General features: G+C 35.1%; 1 protein-coding gene across 11 annotated transcripts in view; it reads left to right on the top strand.

Annotated features, from left to right (window-relative positions):
- Positions 1-17,784, top strand: part of COP1 (COP1 E3 ubiquitin ligase) — a 241,666-nt gene that overhangs the window by 28,078 nt on the left and 195,804 nt on the right. For 6 of the 11 annotated variants that reach the window (XM_026509296.4, XM_026509294.4, XM_044387896.3 and 3 more), the window contains exons 3-5: positions 5,238-5,335; positions 11,660-11,736; positions 12,420-12,539. In XM_026509296.4, coding sequence (XP_026365081.1) covers positions 5,238-5,335; positions 11,660-11,736; positions 12,420-12,539 — 295 coding nt within the window. The remainder of the gene's footprint in view (positions 1-5,237; positions 5,336-11,659; positions 11,737-12,419; positions 12,540-17,784) is intronic. The other 5 variants (XM_048224857.2, XM_026509295.4, XM_048224856.2 and 2 more) reach the window with 1 other exon arrangement.

Here is a 17,784-nt window from a genome sequence, read left to right as displayed (position 1 = left end):
CTTACCTTACATTTGTCCGGTCACTCAACCTGTCTCCTCTGCTGTCCCTGTCTACCTTCCTCCCCCTTCTCTTCCTACTTCTTCATCTCCTCTTCTTTCATAGTTTTGAAGGTGCAGATGTTTGGTACAAATTACAAAGTGAGGATTTAATTTTTCCTAACTGCCCTCCTCTAACTTATATATTCACAGTGGCATTTTAAAAGGACACTGAAGAGTCTGCTAAATAAGTACAATAATCTTGCTTCGCTATGTTATGAAGTGTAAAAAATTATTGATTGACTTTATAATTAAATAGGCCTGGCCTTTTCAGTTAGTCCTGTAATCTTCAAGGTGTGTCCTTAGGATCATTGTTGGAAAACCCCACTGGTTTCTTAAATATGTGTTTTTCCCTTCAAATAAAAATAGTTTAAGTTTAGATCCTTGTTATAACTCAAGTGATGTTATAACCTGAGCATGTTTTAAAATATGAATGTGTTTTAAAATACCTACCAGAGAGCAGGTTTTGGTAGGATAGAGACCATAAGGTTGACAGGAGCTAGTAAACTTGGAGGCTGGCAGTCCCATTGTCAGGCTTGCGAAACTGTGAGACATTTTGTACTTTTGTTTAAAGCAAAAGCTCATAATTATTTACCCTGTCCTATCATGTGAGGCCATTGGAACTTCAATCATTAACGGTAGCCTATTGAATCAAATCTTTGCTAACTTGACTGCTGGCTGGTAATCTGGAGATGAGCAGTGTTAGCATTTCCAGTCTTTGTCCACATTATTAACACTAAATCAAATTGGACCACATGAACTGTTTATCTCTTGTCTCACTTATAAATGGTAACTCTTTCCTAGTAACAGGTTGGAGACACTATTCCCATTTGACAGTGAATCTGCTATTAGCTGTTACCTAACCAAACTTAATGATATGATAAAATAAAAATACCTGGCTTCTTTGTGATGTAGAGATAAGGTTTACTCTTCCCCTTGGCCGCCTCCAGCTTGCCCCCTGCACCTTGCTTCTCTGACCTCATGTCTACCAAGTTCTGACTTACTATTTTGTTTCATTACAAATTAATTATAATTAATAGCATCCTCCAGTGTTGTTCATCTTATAGCACATATGTGGTCAAACCTGGGTATCCGCTTGTCTTTTCAGGCTTTTGACTAATTCATCATCTTGCACCTTGCTATTAGTCTGTCTTCATACCTGGTTATTATATAGGACCACTGTACTGATTTGTCCTCGCTGTTCTTGTTATAGTCTCTTTTTTTTTGAGAATTTTCTGATTATTTTCAGTTTTTTTTTTATAGGTACTCAACACCTGTTTACAAAGAGAGAAAAAGATATTTATAGTAAGGTTTCCATTTACCCTAATGTCTACAATTACTTAAAGAAAAATGAGGAGAAATCAGAAAGTTTGTGTGTTGGGGTGGGTGAATAGAGGGTTTCAGAAAACATTCGAAGAGGTCTTTGGATGGTTAAAGTGGCATAGTGTTCTGTATATTATAGACAGTTCCCAAATAAAAATTATGCCCTAAAAGTTAAAAAAAAAGATATTTATATCTTATAGGTAGGTCTATACTTTTTTTATGGTAGGTATATTTAGAATAGAAGAAGAAACAGAGTAACCATACAGCTATAGAGAAATACTCATTTAAAAATTTATTGAAGTATAGTTGACATAATTGTTACATTAGTTTGAGATGCGCAACATAGTGATTTGACAATTCTGTACGTTACTGAGTGCTCACCACCATAAGTGTAGTTACCAGCTGTCACCATATAGTGTTATCATATTATTGATTATATTCCCTATGCTGTTCTTTTCATCTCTGTGACTTATTTATTTTATAATTGGAGGTTTGTACCTGTTAATCCTCTTTACCTATTTTGCCCCTGTCCCCATCCTCCTCCATTCTGGCAACCACCAGTTTGTTTTTTGTATTTATGAATCTGTTTCTGCTTGTTTTGATTGTTCACTGGTTTTGTTTTTAGATTCCACATATAAATGCAGTCATGTCCTTTTTTTTGACTTCACTTAGTATAATACTCTTGAGGTCCATTCATGTTGTTGCAGATGGCAAAATTTCAAAATATTCATTCTTCATTATCAGATATACACTTAATAAACATAGGCACCTATTTATGTCAGCACATTCTGGTACTGAATTACTATTTTTAAGAGTTTCGGTGAGTAGCTTTTGAAAACTTCTCAGGTAGACCCAAGATATATATCCCTTTATCTCCCCCTATTTTGATCACTAGTCTAGATACTTATCCTTCTTTTGGAGTCCAAAATAACACATCTGGGGTGGTGATGGTCAAGTAGAGTTATTGTGAAAGAGATAATTGAGAATTTCTAGGGATGGTTTATATGACCAGAAGACAACATGTTTCTTTTTTGTTTAAACCTATTTTTTTCATGCATTGAACATTTATTTAGTTCACCTCTAACAGAATATTGTGCTAGACATTGAGGGTATAGATATAAATTAAAACAAATCCTTGCTTTGAATGAACAAATAGAAGAGGGGATGACAGACACATACATAGATGCGTACAAAATAAGATAGTTACTATTTCTCAAACTAGGGCAGGTTTACCCAGCGGTAGTAGATGCTATAAGATAAACTTGATGGATCTTGTTGTCATTTCAGTTTTATACAGTGGTATGTATTTTGATGCATTTTCATTTTATAGTGTAGATGGATATTACCATTGCAATGTGGAAAAGTCACTTGAACTTTTGTTCCTGAGGACAGTTCCTTCTCACTGTGTCCTGGACTATTTTGTCTTCTAGGAGAGGATGGTGTGGTAGTAAGTCTACTGACAAGGGATATGATTAGGATGCTAAGGATAGGAGAGGAGGATATTCTCTTGGGCTCTGGGATAATTTCTTGTATATTGATAAACTCTTTCATTGGGTTAACGACTTAGCTTGTTCTTCTTGTCATATTATTTGCTCATTTCTAACTTCCATTTCTTCACAAAAGCCATTTGCTGAAACCCAGAATGCCCTTTTGCTTATCTGTCAACCCCTTCTCTCATCTTTAATAACCTTCCCAGATTTTCTACTTTATGACTTCATTTATTTGAACTTGCAGATTTTTTTTAAGGATTAAATCTTGTATTTGGGAATATTTTCTGGTAATATGAACTCATTTCCATTTTCCCTAAGCAGACTAAGTGTTTCCATGTTGTAATTACATACCTGCTTTATGCTTTTCCCTTGCAATAAAAATGAAAACAAAAACATACTGTATATTACTTCCATCACTGAAATTTCTACGTAGGAAATTTTCTGTTAGATATGGAGCCTATCATGTGGTAATATGGTAATCCTAGCCTTGTCATAGTTGCAAGAGGTGATGTTATTATTTCTGGAACACTATACAAGTCATTTGTTTTATATATATTTGAGTACCTGTTATGTGCCTGCCATTTACTCTGATCTTTAAGTCCTTGTGCTGTGCCAAAGACCATCACTGCATCAGTTCTCTATGATGTCCTTTTTAAATTTATCTTGAAAGTACCAAATGTGAGATGAAAAAGTAGTTTTTAATTAGTACAGAGAAACCTGATGGATGTAGATTTCTGTTTTGATAAGGTAGAGTGAAGTAAGTGGGTTATAAAAATTAGCTTCAACTTATAAAGCTGAAGTAAATTTATAGTAATTTGGATACAGAATAAAAGACGTGCTGTCTTTTCAGGAGTCTTCTTTATAAATCACCCTTGTAATTTCTTAGAAATAATTTTTTTTCCTGATTGTTAGGAGCAGTGCATTTTTACTCTAGAAACTTGTAGACATTTAAAAAGAAAAAGTTTCCCATAATTTTATGACCTAGAGACATACACTGTTAACATTATGATGAATGTCTTTTTTGGTTTATTTTAAACAGACACATATGCGATTTTTTAAAAACAGGAATGCGATTGTACTGTATCCTGTATTTAGAGATTGTCATTTTTAGTCTGTAAAAAGTGATATAGCGGCCTTTTTTCCTAATGTCAATTTGATCTTTCTCTGGGTTTGCGGGTATATATATATATTTTAAGATTTTATTTGAGAGAGGGAGAGCATGAGTGGGGGTGGGGAGGGGCAGAGGGACAAGCAGACTTGCTGATGAGCAGGCAGCCCAGTGCGGGGCTCAGTGCCAGGACCAGGAGATCATGACCTGAGCCGAAGGCAGACGCGCCAAGACTGAGCCATCCAGGCACCCCTAGTGTAACAATATTTAAAAAGTTTTTTTTATTATAAGGTAATATGTAATTATAAAAAGTCAAACATTACCGAAATATATATTGTAAGTAAGGACGTTTCTTGTAATTCTCTTTCTTCAGCTATAACCACTAAGAGTTATTAGATTATTTTTCACGGCATATAGTTATGTATTACAATATGATTTTTTGGGGTATTTTTTTTTATTGATGTTTACAAAATTATTTAGTCAATTTCCTAGTGTTTTGGTTGCTTCTCATTTATTTTGCTCTTTACAGATAATCTTGAATTGAGCACCTTTCTATGTATATACCTCTGCTCATTTCCTTAGGGTAAATTCCTAGAAATAAAATCATTACATCAAAGAGGATACAAACCTTAAGGTTTTCCATACAACTTGCCTTCTGGAAATGTTGTGACAGTTACATTTCCTTCAACAGTACATGAGGTTGTTTATATTCACATGTGCTCCTTAACTCTGCTAGTATTTTCTTTAATTTTTTCATTCTGTTTGGTAAAAAAAAAAAGTATATAATTAAAATCAGTGTTTTTTTTTTATCCTACCGAAGGTGATGATTTTCTCATGCTTATTGACTAACGTTTGTCTTGTCGATTTTCCTGTTTTTCTCTTACTTTCTTTTTTTATTTGAATGTGCTCTTTTTATATTAAGGATATCAGCACTCCTCCAAGAACAAGAATAGTCTATTTGCTTAACTAAATCATAGGCATTTGCTTTTCTTGGGTGTTGTTATATAGTATTTAAATTGCATAAACTTAAAAGTACATTTTTTAAACATTCTATATCCAGTAGACTTGTTATTCAAGTTCATTTTTAAATATTAACTTTTGTATACTGTTACCTAATGCTCTATGTATTTTTATTATGATAAAATATAAGCTGAAAGAAATTTGATAACAAATTACTTGTTTTAAATGAGAAATAGAAGACTTAAGGCATTATTTTATGACCAGTTTATTAATCCTTCACTGATTTAATGAACCCTATTTTATTTTTTTTCTGCTAATAGCTACAAGTGTATTCATCAGAGTTTGGAGGATAATAATAGATGTCCCAAGTGTAACTATGTTGTGGATAATATTGACCATCTGTATCCTAATTTCTTGGGTGAGTCTTTGGAATGATTCTTTATTATTTAAAATATTCTATCCCCCAAAGTGTATGCTGGCACTCACTAATTTATTTACAGAACTTAGTGTAGGGGTAAAGCAAGTCTTTCCTACTCACCTGGGTGCTTTCCCTAGTCTTCGTTATTTTGTGACATATTTTCTATACCATGTGTTGTTAGTATTATATTGTTTTTAAGTTTCACAAAAAAAATTGATACAACTCTTAGTTTCTTACATAGATGGACAGAATGTGAGGTTAAAGGGGATGCCAGGGGTCCAGAATAGGTACCTTTCTCTTTATACAGTGTGGTGCAATCCTGCTGGTTGTGCTTCCGGTGTAGAAGTGAGAGTCAAGGGAAGACAGTGTTAATAGAGAAGGGGAAAGGGGCGGGGGAAACTTGGGTAATTGGATTCCTGGATAGTGGAAGAGAGTCTGTGACCTGGGGAAGCAAATGAAATTAAGAACCTGGAGAAGGAACTTAGGAAAAGAGGAAATATTGAGTGGTGTGATACCCTGCAGAACTGGACTTTATGGGCTAGGTTGGGTAGAAGGGAAACGAAAGTCCCGCAAAGCAAAATCCTGTGTCCCTGAACTCGGAAACATGGATTAATGCTGCTGTATCGGCTCTAGAATCACTTTTCTATCAGTTGTCATAACTTTGAAAAAATTTCTTTTGGAATGGTTAACTACGGAAAGGAATCTAAGCTCCGACAGTTTTGGTGTTTACTAAAATTTTCAGGCAACATTCTTTTTTTTGTTTTGTTACAGATTTTATTTATTTATTTGACAGAGAGAGAGACAGACAGAGAGAGAGGGAACACAAGCAGGGGGAGTGAAGCAGAGGAGCCTGATGTGGGGCTCGATCCCAGAACGCAGGGATCACGCTCTGAGCCTAAGGCAGATGCTTAACGACTGAGCCACCCAGGCGCCTCTCAGGCAACATTCTTTAACGAGTCCAAAAGCTGGAAATTCTTTTATGTGAATTTCTAACTAAAGGGAGCACTATATAGTAGTATGGAAGGACTTTCAAAATAGAGTAATGTTTTAGTTAGAAAGTGATTTCATACATCAAGTATATATTATCACATGTATCCAGTGAATAGTGAAGTCACAGTTACTGATTTTCTGAGCTAGAAATTACCTGGGTGATGATCTAGTTTTCAACCTTCTCTTTTTATAGATAATAAATTTTGTTTTAGATAATTGGAGTCTAAGTATTTTATGCCCATATTTGAAGTCCTTTAATTATAGTGCAGCTTCTAATGTGATTATGAATGTCAGCCATGGAAATAACATTTTATTCTGATAAATCTTTTTCTTTTTTTTTTTTTTTTCTTAAAGATTTTACTTATTTATTCGACAGAGATAGAGACAGCCAGTGAGAGAGGGAATACAAGCAGGGGGAGTGGGAGAGGAAGGAGCAGGCTCATAGTGGAAGAGCCTGATGTGGGGCTCGATCCCATAACGCCGGGATCACGCCCTGAGCCGAAGGCAGATGCTTAACCGCTGTGCCACCCAGGCGCCCCTTTTTCTGTTTTTCTTCCCATCATCCCTTTCACTATTTACCATTTGTACAATAATAGTCACATTCATAGGTTCCCACATTAGGTAGATTGGGATCCTGTGCATTCAGGATGCCATTGAGATCTATTTCTGAACGTGGAATTCCACTTTTTTTTTTCCTTTACTGATAAAACTCTTCTAAGTTACTTATTTCCATTGCTTCAGCTTGAGATTACGTGATCTATTTGTATAGTGCCTGTCATTCTTGGTTGGGTTGAGGACCTTGAACCTTTTGAACTAATTTCAGATTTCTTTTTGAGCATGGTGAAATAAGTATATGTTTTACAATTTTGAAGGCTACTAGGTAGACTTGCACTTATTTATTGATAGTTTAGGACCCTTCCCTTTTATTTATGTATGTATATATGTATGTATGTATTTATTTATTTAAAGATTTTATTCATTTATTTGTCAGAGAGAGAGAGAGGGAGAGATCACAAGCAGGGAGAGTGGCAGGCAGAGGGAGCCCAATGTGGGACTTGATCCCAGGACCCTGGGATCATGACCTGAGCTGAAGGCAGGTGCTTAACTGACTGAGCCACCCAGGTGTCCTAGCACCCTTCCCTTTTAATACTGTACATTTACCTGAGTCATGGGTAAAGGGCTGAACTATGCGTTTTCTGTAGCAGTGGTCTTCAGAACTTTTTGCTTGGGTGAGTGATAAAAATTTTGAAAAATAATGTTCTTCCTCACACATTGATCCCCTGTTTAAAATTATCATCCACAATTTTTCTTTTTAAGTTTAAGCAGTTGTAAAGGATGTAACTTTAGGGGTATTATAAATCTGGTTATTTAAAAATAAAGCTTTTATCTGTTTTTAAAATATATTCAGTAAAATCTAAATATCATAGTGGTTTGATATTTATCATTGATTTGAAAATAGACACCTTTCATTAACAATGGGAATTTTATTCATTCCTTTTCTTTTTGAATTTCTGTTTAAATTGATTATCCTTCACATAATTTTATCCTTATATAATGTATTTTCATGCTTGAAATCCTTATGTCTATCTGTAATACTTTTCTGTAACTGAAATGTATATAAATAGAAACTATAGACATAGAAATTTTTTTTTTGAACATAATTTTCTGTTAAGAATTTAAAAATCTCAAATTTTTCTCTGGGTTATTACTGAATTATTAGTATGTAGTTGGTCAAACAAATATTTACAAATTTTATTATGTATTAGACATAAATATTTATTGAAAATGTGCTGCTGATAAGGTTTGGTGCTTTTCTCAGTTCTAGTACCCTTGGTAGTTATTACTAGGACAGGGAATCCGTTTCATTTGTATTCTTTTTATTATTTGTTTATTCATTTATTTAGGATCATCATACCTTTTAAAAATTGAGATATAATTGATATATAACATTATGTAAGTTTAAGATTCTTCTTTTTAGTTTTAAAGTTAAGTCTTGAGAAACTTTGCTTACATGGATAGGTTGATGGGGAGTGAAGAAATTTTGTTGACAGTAACGTCACTCAGTTTTTTGACCTCGGTCTGACTTAAGAAATTAAGAAAAAAACATTTATTATTTATCATCAAAAACAATCTTAATGCTCAGTTAGTTAACAAGTCAAGTCCTTTCTTTAATTTTAATGAAAGCAAAGAATTGGAAGCCAAACACTCAAAAAAGATTTGGTTTTCTGATCATTATAATCATATAATTTTTTGTCAAGACAAGTACTTTGATTTTTCCTTTCCCGCCTTAAACACTATACCACAGACCCTTTTTCTTCTGACTTCCCTTCCCCTATCTTTTCTTCTACCTTCCATTGTAGTCTATTTCATTCCCCTCTTGTACCCTCGCTCCTCCACATTCACTATTCTTTCCATCCTACTTGGTCTTAAGAGCTTTCTTTCTTCCCTTACTAGAAGCTTCTTGCAAGGTGATGTCTTCCTGTCCACATCTATCCTGCACCTGGCCCCCTCCCCCAATTCCTGCAATTGGTCTCCTCCGCTCCTGCCAAGACTTGCTCTCTAGCTCTCCCTATCCCTCTCTCCAGCTGCCTGCCTCCATCTCTCTCCCTCACTCAATCTCTTTTCTAGCTTTCTCTGTCTATATATAAAATTTATAAATTGAATTTTATCTTCCTTATGAATAACTGTATTATTCTTTGAAGGGACAGCTTGAATGCTCAGTTTAAAATGCTGGCTTAAAAAAAAATAAAGCATATAACATCCTTCCTACTGCCAGGTAGTGTCCTAAGTGCTTTGTGTAAGCTAACTCATTTAATTTTCAGTCCTATGTGATAGGTACTTTTGTTATCATCCTCATTCTTCAGGTGAGGAAACTAAGGCACAGAGAAATTGGGTTACTTGTATAACGTTATACAGTAGTATTGGTGGAATTGGAATTTGGTCCTAAGCAGTCTGTCTCACAAGTATATGTGCTTTAACTATACTCTCCTGTTTCTAAAAAAATAGTTACTAGAATGGAAGCTTTAGAAGTAAAAATGCATTGTTTGTTATTAGTACTGTGGTCATTTTAAGGATCCAGAAAATTGTAATTATGGATATAGACTATCCTTCAAGTTCACTGATACACGAGATTTCTCAGTAAAATGCAATTTAATGTACACATGTTAAGTATTACAGTTCAAGTCAGTTTTTATTCAAATGGTTAATTCTGTAACTGAAACGTTAAACTCTTAATTATGTACTTTTCTTCATTCCCACTACATTATTTCAAGCTTTCCTTTCTCTTCCCTGGGTTATAATTGTAACTTTGCTTGTGAGATACATACCAGGCTCTTCAGAATCAGGCTCCCATCTATCTACATTTCCAGCCTTAGTTCATAACCTATTAATCATTAACAAAATCAGTTTGACCCTGTGTTTCAGCCATATTGATTTAAAGTCATCTTATCTCCTGCTCTTGTATGACTTTAACACCCTCTTTCTCACACCCTTCTGAATTCTTTTCCACTTTTTCTGCTTGATGAATCTCTGTGTGCATGTTATGGCTCAATTATAATGTCACCTTTCTATGTGTAGCCTGCTCATTTACACTTTGCTCCTTGTCCTGTGTTCTTTATAAGTCTACGTCAATGATAGTACTGATTATCACATTGTAACTACTGCACATATATATTTGTCTTCCTACTCAGAGTTGCTTGAATCTTAGATTGAATCTTACTTATATTGAGTCTTATTTATCTTTGAAGCTTGGATTCCTAGTATGAGTTTGGTACTTCTCTGGTATGTTTGAAAGTATTTATAGTTGGATTGTGGTATAGTGGAAAATATTAGTTAGTTGGATTTGTATCCCAACTCTGTTTTGTATTGTATGTCACCATGAGTAAGTTCTTGATGCTCCCGCTAATATTCCCTCATCTTTAAAACGGGGAGAATAGGGGTGCCTGGGTGGCACAGCGGTTAAGCGTCTGCCTTCGGCTCAGGGCGTGATCCCGGCGTTATGGGATCGAACCCCACATCAGGCTCTTCTGCTTTGAGCCTGCTTCTTCCTCTCCCACTCCCCCTGCTTGTGTTCCCTCTTTCGCTGGCTGTCTCTCTCTCTGTCGAATAAATAAATAAAATCTTTAAAAAACAAAAACAAAAACGGGGAGAATAACCCATAGGATAAGGTCTATAAAGTACTAGCCTAGTGCTAAACTGAGTGCTAGTTTCTTTTTCTTTATCAGATTTTTTGTTGTTTTTGTTCGTTTGTTGTTATCAGTTAATTGTTAAAGACAGAAGAAAAGAATTTGTAGAATTGATTAATTCATTGGTTCTGTGATAGGATCAAGGTCTTTCCATCTTTCTGTTCCGCTATCCCAGCATGTATTGGTTCTTTGACTAGCTCCCCCCAAGATTGCAGGATGGCTCTGAGCAGTTCCAGGTATCATCTCTTAATGAAGGGAGGGAAAGAACTTGTTTTCTTCCTATCCTTTTTGTTGTGAAAGACAGCATACTCTTCATTGGTTAAAAGTAGGTCACAAACTTAATCCCATGTCAATTATGCCAAGGGTATGAATGCCTAGATTGGCTTAGGTTAGTCAAGAATCATACCATTGGGCTGGGGTGGAACTTAGCTTTTCCGAAAGTATGTGGCTTGGAAAAAAATTATATATTGTTTTAGAAAAAGGGGGGGAGATGGTTTTGGATAGGTAACTGACAGTATCTGCCATGGTATTTATAGGAAAATAACAAAAAGGAGAACAAATAAAAATCCTTAGTGTCTACCTTATAGAATCAACTAGGTACCATGTGGAGAATGGAACAGCCTCACACAGTGAGGAATTGTCTCCCTCCAGTTGCTGATAGTGTCATCATTGAGATATGTACGAGAAAGCACATATTCCAGAGAATTCTCCTTTAATAATATTGGTAGTAATAATAGCAGTTGTAGCATTAGAATCTGTGGCATATTTGTTTTCTGATTTGAAGTAAAATGAAAACCTAGCATTTTTGGCTTAGCATCTTTTTAATTTGGGGGCTTTTTTTTTTTTTTTTAAATATTTTATTTATTTATTCGACAGAGATAGAGACAGCCAGTGAGAGAGGGAACACAAGCAGGGAGTGGGAGAGGAAGAAGCAGGCTCACAGCGGAGGAGCCTGATGTGGGGCTCGATCCCAGAACGCCGGGATCACGCCCTGAGCCGAAGGCAGACGCTTAACCGCTGTGCCACCCAGGCGCCCCTAATTTGGGGGCTTTTAAAAGTAAAAATAGAACGCGTTTAAACAGAAGAATTAGATGGTACATTTGACAACAATACAAATTATATGTGCTTTTTGTTTTGTTTCTCTTTTCAGTGAATGAGCTCATTCTCAAACAGAAGCAAAGATTTGAGGAAAAGAGGTTCAAATTGGACCACTCAGTGAGTAGCACCGTATGTTTCAACTCTTATTACTATTTTTAGTAAATTTCGATTTGTTGTTTTTATTGGTTTAGTATTAGATATTAAAGCTTAGTATGTCATTGATTTTTTTTGAAAGAAAATTTGTTTAAGATTATTCTGTTTAATAAAGAACTTTGTTAACTGCATTGTCTAAAATTTAGTGATCATCTTTTGAAAGGTCTTCTGGGATCACATTGAGTCAGAGTTGGCTTGTAATACACGACATTTGGAGGATTATATGGCAGGGTGGAACTATGGTTGGTAATTTGGAAAAACTGTTGGAAGATTCTCAGTTTAAGAAAATCAGTCCTAAATTATTGAGGGAAGTGAGCCTAAATTAATACGTTACCAAGTGCAAAGTTGAAATATAGCTAGACAAATAATTAAAATCCAAGCACTTATTTTGAAGGGAATTACACCTTTAGATGTGCTCACTTAACATTTTTCTTGAATATGCCTTCTGTATCTGTTACCAAGATTGATTTAAGGGAGAAGTAGTGTTTAATTTATAATTAGAAGGCAGTGGGGAACCACTGGCTAGGAAGTAGGTTAGAATATTATAGTGTATTTTTGATGTCTATGTAATAAACATATTAGGAAGTAGCAGTTAAACATTTATTTTAGGCTCTTTAAAACAATCTTCTTAGGAAGTTACTGTGTTTCTTCATTTTTAGAATGGCCACAGGTGGCAAATATTTCAGGATTTGTTGGGAACTGATCAAGATAACCTTGATTTGGCCAATGTCAACCTCATGTTGGAATTACTAGTCCAGAAGAAGAAACAACTGGAAGCAGTAAGTGGCAGTTGAACTTTAAAAAATTTTAATTGGTGGTCTTTATTGCACTGAAAAAGATCCAGAAATGTTTAAAAATAATAGGGTAGTATCTGTCACTCAGTCCGTCCAATTTTATTCAGTAAGAAAGAGCATGCGCAAGGTGTCACTTCTAACAGATTCCCCTTTTTTAAGGGAAAGAAAAGACAAATTTCTTATAAGTTGTAGTGGCCAGTTTATATGAAGAAAAACAGTAATAAGAAAGATCATGAAAAAGTACAGTTTCATTTTAATAGGGAATAATTATATTGGTCATTTTTCTTATAATGAATATATTCCTTGCCAGATTGTCCCTTATTCACATGACATTTGGAAGAGAAAATAGAGATTATTTTTACCTACATAAAATCCTTTTAGGAGGTGTCTGTTGGTGACAGTTGTAGTGTATGGCTTAAATAAAGGCATTTAGAAAGATGGGAACTGGAACTAAATATATCCTGTTTCATGTAATAAAATGTAAATAAATGTAAAATTGCATTTATTTCATATAAATAAATATGAACAACATAAAATATAAACAATATAAAATGTCAGTTTGCATGTATTTGGAATTGAATACGATCTATTAGGAGCAACTCAACACCTTAGCATAAGTAGATTCCCCTCTGATCTAGCTTAAACAAAAAGGGGGTATCTGTTGACAGGGTAAGGGAGTGAGTAACTAACATATGTGAAAAGGAAGAGTTTTAACAACTGAATATTGGGAGGATTGGAACCATAGCCAGCTTCTCTGGAGACTCTAAGGAAATGAGATCAGGCACTTGAATGTTGTTGGATCTTTCTTTGGTGCTTATCGTGTCTGTTTCTTTGGGACAGGTCTGATTTTCTTTTCTTAGATGTTTATAACATAATGTGGTGATTTGCACTTTCTTCATTTATATTTATGTTTTTTGAAAGAAGAAAAGGGACTTCCTTTCCAATTTCAGTTTAAAAAATTCTATGGGTAGGGGCGCCTGGGTGGCACAGCGGTTGAGTGTCTGCCTTCGGCTCAGGGCGTGATCCCGGCATTGTGGGATCGAGCCCCACATCAGGCTCCTCCGCTATGAGCCTGCTTCTTCCTCTCCCACTCCCCCTGCTTGTGTTCCCTCTCTCGCTGGCTGTCTCTATCTCTGTCGAATAAATAAATAAAATCTTTAAAAAAAAAATTCTGTGGGTAGATTATTAATATAGCTTAGATCTGGATTCCATCTGATCCAATGGGAATCTTAGTAGAAGAAGGGAGTAGCTGAGGTTATGCTTACCAAAATGATTCTCCCATTCTGGGAGGGGGGCCGGGCTGGTGGAAATTTCTCCCATATTTTTTGGGAGAGGGGGCTTTATTTATTTTTTTCTTTTAGTTTTACTGAGGTATAACTGACATATATCACTGTATAAGCTTAACATACCCAGCATAATGACTTGACGTACATGTATTGTGCAGTGTTACCACAGTTCTCTTCCTCTGCCCTCTCCCCCATGCACACATGCGTGCTCTTTCAGTCTCAAGTAAATCAATCAATCAGTCTTTGTAAATTGGGCTCTGTGCGGGGCATGGACCCTGCTTTAGATTCTCTTCCTCTCCCTCTGCTGCTTGCACGCTCCTGTGTGTGCTTGCTCTCTCTCTCTCAAAAATAAATAAATTAAAATTAAAAGAAGTTTATATAAAAAGTTTCATATTGTAGTTATCCTTTTGACATATGCCTCTTTGTTTACTTTTTGAGGTTTGTGTTGGTAAATATAGATCTAGTTCATTTTAACTTATATATGGTGATCCATTGCACGAACATATCTATTCCCCTATGATGGACATTTATGTTCTTCCTAAATCTTAGCTGTGAGTGTCAGTATTAACATTTACTATTGTTATACATGTTTTCTTGTGCTCATGTATATACATTTAGTGATTTAAGGAATGAAATTACTGTGTATAGAATTTACATGCACATTTTAACTTGCCAGATATTGCCAGGTTGCTCTTCTCTGGGTTTGTACTATATGAACACCTGGTATTTTCTCGTTTTTAGTTATTGCCAATATGATAGTCTGATGGTTGTGTGTGTATATGTGTGTGTGTGTGTTTTGGATGTTGCTACTTTTCCAAATAGATATTTTGGTAATTGAATTTTAGTTGAATTGCATTGTGGTCAGACAACATTTATATGATTTTAGATTGGGTATTTTTCTTGATTCCATTTTATTTGCTTTGTGGGTTTATCACGTAAGTTTTTGTTTTGTTTCTTAGTGGTTGCTTTTGTTTGTTTTTTGTTTTGTTTTGTTTTTGTTTTTTTAGATTTTATTTATTTGAGCGGGGGGGAGAATATGAGGGTGGGGGAAGAGCAGAGAGAGAAGCAGATTCTCTGCTAAGCAGGGAGCCTGATGCGGGACTTGATCCCAGGACCCTGAGATTTACAACCTGTGCTGAAGGCAGACACTCAACCGACTGAGTCACCCAAGCGCCCACTTTTGGATTTTTAATATAATTGTTGTTACATTGTAACTTCAAGTAATACCCTTCATCTGTATTATAGGAATCTTAGAATAATATACTTCATTTCCTCTCTTCTGGCATTTGTACTATATTTTGTCATATATTTTATTTCTATATACTGATAAGGGTGTGTTAAAAATATAATTTTGTCTATTTTTCATTAATTGTGATTTTTGCCTAATGTATTTTGAAGCCTGTTTTTTGGCATATACATGTTTAGGATTGTTATGTCTTCTGGACATACTAGCCCCTTTCCATTATGAATTGTGTATGTTTATTGCTGGAAATATTTTTTGTTCTGAAGTCTGCTTTTATATTTTTTGATAGCCTCAGTAGCTTAGTTATGATTAGAGCTTCCGTGGTATGTCCTTCTTCATTTTTTTACTTTATTCCATCATTGTCCTTGTGTTTTAAAAATGTATCTCTTAATAGTATGTAGTTGCGTTTCTTTTTTTATATATATATATTTTTAAAGATTTTATTTATTTGTCAGAGAGAGAGAGTTCAAGCAGGGGGAGCGGCAGGCAGAAGCAGGCTCCTTGCTGAGCAAGGAGCCCAATATGGGACTCGCATGACTCGAGCTGAAGGCAGACTGAGCCAACTGACTGAGCCACCCAGGTGTCCCTGAGTTTCTTTTTTTAAACACACTCAAATAAACTTATTTAATTCAAGTTCTTAAGTTCATTTTAATGTAATATAATTATTGATATTGTCAGGTTTGAGGTCTGCCACTTTGGTATATTCTATTTTTCCATATATTATTTATTCTGTGTTCTTCTTTTCTTGCCTTCTTTAGAAATCAAGTTTCTAGGATTTTCCATTTTAGTATTACCTTTTATCTTCTCTATTTTTCACGTACTTCTAAAATTGTATTTCTAGTGGTTTCTCTAAAGATTATAAAATACTTTTTTTTTTAAAGATTTTATTTATTCATTTGACAGAGAGAGAGACAGCCAGCGAGAGAGGGAACACAAGGAGGGGGAGTGGGAGAGGAAGAAGTAGGCTCCTAGCAAAGCAGGGAGCCCGATACGGGGCTCGATCCCAGGACCCTGGGATCATGCCCTGAGCCGAAGGCAGACGCTTAACGACTGAGCCACCCAGGCGCCCCTATAAAATACTTTTTATAGCCAACCTTGAGTTTATAGTATGCTACTTCATGGATGATGTATTCATAGTGAATACTGAATATATACTATTTTATGGAAAATGTAAAAGTTCACAATAATTCAGTTTACCAAAGTCCTGCTTTTTGTGATTGTTACTCAACCTCACTAAATATTTGTTTTTGTTTTAGTTAATAGACTTTCGAAGATATGATGCAAAAAACCCCCCACAAAAATAAAAAATCCTCTTTAAGTCCAATTTACCCTTTCAGATGTTTTCATTTTTTTCTTGTGTATCTGAGCTGCTATCTTGCTCATTTCCTTTTGTCAATATAACTTTTTTTTTTTTTTACTATTTCTTGCAGAGCTGATAGTTCTGTTCTCTATGGAAGTCTAGTTATTTTTTTTTTCTTTTTAGTACTTTAAAGATATGTTTTCATTGTCTTTTTACTTCTTTGTTTTTGATGAAATTAGCAGTCATTCTTACTATTCTTTCCCTGAAGGTGGTATAGCTTTTTTCTCTTTAGTTGCTTTTAAGACATTCTTTTTTTTTTTTTTAAAGGTTTTATTTATTTATTCGATAGAGATAGAGACAGCCAGCAAGAGAGGGAACACAAGCAGGGGGAGTGGGAAAGGAAGAAGCAGGCTCATAGCAGAAGAGCCCGATGTGGGGCTCGATCCCATAACGCCGGGATCACGCCCTGAGCCGAAGGCAGACGCTTAACCGCTGTGCCACCCAGGCGCCCCTCTTTTGTTTTTTTTAAGAGATACTCTTTTTGATATTGTTTTCTGTAGCTTGACTGATATTTTTTAGTTTTATTTAAAAAACATTTATCTTGTTTGTTTTACAGTACCAGAGGATCTGTTCTTTGAACATGATGAAGGTTTATTCAGCCCTATACTTTTCTTTTCCCCTAGGATTCCAGTTATATGTTATAATGTTTTATATTATCCTACATATTTCTGGTGTTCTTTTCTGTCTACGAATTGGTATAAATAATTTATATTGGACTGTCTTTGAGTTCATTATTTCTTTCCTCAGCCTGTCCAGTCTCCTTCTAACCCCATCCAATATTTTTTTTTATTTCAGACTTTGTATTCTTCATTTTTTTTCAATGTTTATCTATAAGTAATCTCTATACCCAGTGTGGGATTGGAACTCATGACCCTCAGATCAAGAGTCACATGCTCTTCTGACTGAGCCAGCCAGGCACCCCATAATTCTTCATTGCTAAGATTAACATTTTGTTCTTTCCATTTCTTTTCTGTAATTCATTTGTTTCACTTGTATTGTCTACTTTTCCTCTTAATTCCTTAACAATGTTTAGTAATGTTTTAAAGTCCTTTTTGCCCATTCCAGCATTTGGATCATCTGTTAATTTCATTCTTTTACCTGTTTTTTCTTTTGACTTTCCATCTTTGCATGTCTTTTAATTTTTTAAATTGTAGCTTAGACATTCTGTATTCAAAAGTGTATAGAGACTCCAGTAGTTAATACTATCTTCTTGAAAGGTATTGCCTTTTCCATTGTCAGGGAGCAAGGATAAGAGATTTATCTCTCTTTGGTCTAATTGGGAATTTAGCTGAGTTTGGGTTCAGTTGTTGCTTTGGTTTCAGTCCATTGACTTTAAAGAGT

Source organism: Ursus arctos, unplaced genomic scaffold, assembly GCF_023065955.2.
Source record: "Ursus arctos isolate Adak ecotype North America unplaced genomic scaffold, UrsArc2.0 scaffold_2, whole genome shotgun sequence".
In the NCBI taxonomy this organism is placed as follows: Eukaryota; Metazoa; Chordata; class Mammalia; order Carnivora; family Ursidae; genus Ursus; species Ursus arctos.
Note: the sequence above shows the minus strand (reverse complement) of the source record. Positions and strands in the feature narration are given on the sequence as shown.